Raw genomic sequence first — 4,142 nt, 5'->3', positions numbered from 1 at the left:
ACGGGTAGGATTACGCTAAAGATTTGTCAGGGATCTCAGTCTAGCTGCCATTATATTCAAAGTAAACTAAAATTAACCCTTCAGGATTGTGAAAGATGCTCACAAACAGATGCCATTACATCTAATCTCATCTTCATTTGACTACTCACCAGGCTTAGAAATATCCCGACTGGTCCCCTAAGTTTAGAGCACCACAATTTATGACTCTGTAAGGAGGCTGTTCCTTTTCAGTTTCAGGCATTGCACACATACTGTACACCCTCACTACTCTATGATTTGGAGGCACAAAAACAGATGAGGTCAAAGAGGATGCCTACATTTGCAGGGGGTAGAGAGAATCACTTATAGACAGACATTGTGATTTTTCATTTGGAAATGCAGTTCTAAAGTTGTGGTATGACCAGTGTAATTGTAAAAACTGTGCTTGATTGCAGTCTGATACTCTCACTGTTATTTTTCTGCTCACATATATATATATATATATATATATATATTAATAATATTGCACTAACTTCTAAATGTGCAGCTCGATGGCCACATAATCCTGAGGCTGCTGGTTAGAGCCCAGGTTGCATCAGGAAGAGCATCTGGCGTGAAACAATAGTATAATCTTTCATGCGAGTTCACTCGCTGTAGCAACCCCTACAGAAGGGAGCCGCCAATAGAAAAATAACACAAACTCATAAATACAGCGTGTCTCTGTGTGCAGCAGCCCTCCAGTCTGGCATGGTGGGTGGGCATATGCTTAAAATGCACCGGTGCACTTAAAGATAACAAGGACTTCCTCACAGCTTAGATTCGGTTGTAACACACTGGTTATTTTCAATTCTTATGTTCTGGTATATATTATTTTGTTCTTAGGTAAATGCTTTCATCTTATTTTTTGCAGAACACAGAGCCTCACGTAAAAATGCACACCCTAAAAGTAAAGGAAGTCTTCAGAACATAAATAAGCATTTTTATAAACGCTTATGTGACTAAGCATCACGGTGCAGTTGTACATTTCAAGTAACAGCATCAACTTCCCCCTGATGGTAAGTAAATTTCACAGTGTTGTAACAGAAAGGATTAAGACAAAGTCGGTGCTCAGCTTTCCTTAAATGAGAAAAATGTGTAGCTGACGGGTTTGATGTTCGTTTCATTTTACAGGAAGAAACATCACCAACAACAGGGAACACAAACAACTGGAAGGCTCTTTAGGAAGGTAACCGGAGACTCGCAAGATTGGCAGAACCTATTAAGTAGCAGCGTGTGACATAATAGCCAGACAAGAATGAGGATCAAATACACCATGCCCATCGTCTTCTTCGTGGCGCTTGTCGTCATCGAGAAAGAGAACAAGATAATCTCAAGGTAAATTGATCAAATCACCAGCTGTGAATGTAAACAACAAGGCTATGATTAAAATGTTACAAAAACATAACTGGGGTTATTCTCCTATTTTCAGGGTGTCAGATAAAATCACGTCAAAGCACACCCCACAAGACCCTCCGCAGCCAGATGTTTTCTCCCACCTTCTGCTGAAGCGCAATGCCTCCTTCCCTTTGCTCGGCAAGGACTTTGTGCTGATGAAGCGGCGCCTGGAGAACTACAGCGAGGTGATGAAAAGGGGAAGGCAACATGTGCTCCTGTTGGCCACCACCAGGACTGGCTCCTCATTTGTAGGCGAGTTTTTCAACCAGCAGGGTGACAACATGTTTTACCTGTTTGAGCCACTGTGGCACGTGGAGAAGATGTTGACTTTGGAGACCGGGGGCACCAACGCTACAGCTTCGGCCAAGGCGTACCGTGACGTGCTCCAGCAGCTCTTCCTGTGTGACTTTTCCTTGCTGGAAAGTTTCATCGACCCCCTTCCTGTGAACCACATCACTACGGCTCTTTTTCGCAGGGAATCCAGCATCTCTCTGTGTGAGGAGTCCATCTGCAGCCCTTTCGTCAAGGGAGTCTTTGAGCGCTACCACTGCAAGACAAGACGATGCGGACCCCTGAACCTGACAATGGCGTCCAAGTCTTGCCTGAACAAGAAACACAAGGTTATCAAGTCTGTTAGGGTACGCCAGCTTGAGAATCTGCGTCCGTTAGCCGAGGATCCACGTCTTGACGTTAGATTCATCCAGCTAGTTCGGGACCCTCGGGCTGTATTGGCCTCACGCATGGTGGCATTCGCTGCCAAGTACAAGAACTGGAAGGAGTGGGCTATGGGTGGAAATGTGTCCCTTGATTTTGCTGAGGTGATGAAGCTGAAGGGTAACTGCGACAACATCAGACTGTCTGCAGAGGTTGGCCTCAGACAGCCACCTTGGCTGCGCGGCCGCTACATGTTGGTGCGCTACGAGGACATCGCTCGGTTTCCCATGAGAAAAGCAACAGAGATGTACAGGTTTTCTGGGATCCCCTTCACCCCGCAAGTCAAATCCTGGATTCTGAAGAACACCCAGGCCTCTAGGGAGACCAGCGGAGTGTACTCCACACAGAAAAACTCCTCAGAGCAAGTAGAGAAATGGAGGTTCAGCCTGCCGTTTAAGATAGCCCAGGTTGTACAGAGAGTTTGTGGGCCAACGTTGAAGCTGTTTGGCTACAAATTTATCAGCAGTGAAAAGATGCTAACAGACAAATCTATAAGTCTGATTGAGGATAAAGGGTTTACATTTTGATGAAATTAAACAGGATCCATGCTGGATTTTGAATTATATTTATTATGACATTTTTTTTAATTCCTATTCAGATCTTTTATATTTTAGTACTTGGATCACGCCACCAACACAGAGGGTCTTAAAAGAGCCATTGTGAAACAGGACTGGACTCTTTTTTAAAGAAACGGAAGTTCTGCTGATGCTTTATTTACAACCTTGTCCAGTTTTTAATTTCCAAACATCTAAATGGAAATACAGCTGTGGTTTGGAAAACAGTTTTGTTAGGTAGGTTCTGTCGTAGCAACATGAACTACTTGCATTCTACCCATAGAAACTACAACATGACTTGTTTTGCATTTACAAGCCCTACGGTGAATAGAGGAAATTCCAAAGTTTGCAAAGCTACTTTGTTTTAAAGATTAGGATGTGATGCTTCATGCAAATGTATTTATTTGTTTATCAAAGTTCATGCTTAATAATCCCGTAAAATTCCAACAAAGTTCAGTCAGATCATCTGGACGGTTTATTTGTTTTTGTTGTGACATTTTGTCCTTCATCCTAAGGATTTCATCAGTCCGAGGAGCCATAAAATACTCAGTCCCACAATCAACACACTCACAAAGTGGGCCAACCAGTTTGCTGGTGATAAGATGGTTTCTGGGGCCTGCCCTCTCCTGATAGACTCCTCTGAGGCAACCATAGCCAAAATGGTTCAAAACATCAAAGTTCGTGCTCAATAATCCAGGTAGAAAATCCTACAAAGTTCAGTCAGGTCATCTGGACAATTTCTTTTTTGTTGTTGTTGAGATGTTGCCTCAGAGGAGTCGACAGTGGAGAGGACGTGCCCTAGAACCCATTTTATCACCAGCAAACTGGTTGACCCACTATGTGAGTGTGCTGCTTGTGGGGCTGAGTTTGATGTGGCTCCTCGGACTGATGAAGTCCTTTGGATGAAGGATGAAACGTCTCAACAACAACAACAAAAAAATACACCATCCAGATGACCTGACTGAACTTTGTTGGTATTTATTTGTTCCTTTTTTTAAAGGGTTGAATGTGCTGTTTTATCCACGTTTGATGAGATAGTTTTTGCTTATGTCCTGTTTTTTTGTGCCAGATGTGCATAATTTGACCAAAAGTGGTTCAAAATGAAGAATCTGTCTAGATGACATGATTTAACTTTTTGGTGATCCTGAGAACAGTTTGGATCCATGAGCTAAAACTGATGATTGTACTGTAAGCTAACATTCCAACTGCAGCTGATTTGCAGGATTGTGTGAGATTTGTCGACAGGTATCCGTCTGTTGATACAGGTTTCCTAACTGGTGATGAAAAGAGGCCCCGATGCTCTGACCCCGACAGAAAATTGACCCATTTTGAGTCTTTCCTAAGTGCTTTTTTCTGCAATAAATCTACTTTCACTATTAATAAAAAAGGTAAAAATTTTGTGGAAATTCAACATTTTACATAAAATATTGCATTAAAAAGTCTTTTGAATGATGCAAATCA

General features: G+C 42.5%; 1 protein-coding gene across 1 annotated transcript; it reads left to right on the top strand.

The window, feature by feature from the left end:
* The first annotated feature begins 1,273 nt into the window (after positions 1 to 1,273).
* Positions 1,274 to 2,686, top strand: LOC119423709 (carbohydrate sulfotransferase 3-like). Its single transcript, XM_037691114.1, has 2 exons — positions 1,274 to 1,353; positions 1,448 to 2,686. The coding sequence occupies exons 1-2, from the start codon at positions 1,274 to 1,276 to the stop codon at positions 2,652 to 2,654; spliced, it is 1,287 nt and encodes a 428-aa protein (XP_037547042.1). The 3' UTR covers positions 2,655 to 2,686.
* The last annotated feature ends 1,456 nt before the right edge of the window (positions 2,687 to 4,142 follow it).

This window comes from Nematolebias whitei, chromosome 17 (assembly GCF_014905685.2).
Source record: "Nematolebias whitei isolate Nwh7 chromosome 17, NemWhi1, whole genome shotgun sequence".
NCBI lineage: Eukaryota > Metazoa > Chordata > Actinopteri > Cyprinodontiformes > Rivulidae > Nematolebias > Nematolebias whitei.
The sequence above is the reverse complement of the archived record's forward strand: the minus strand, read 5'-3'. Positions and strand labels throughout refer to the sequence as shown.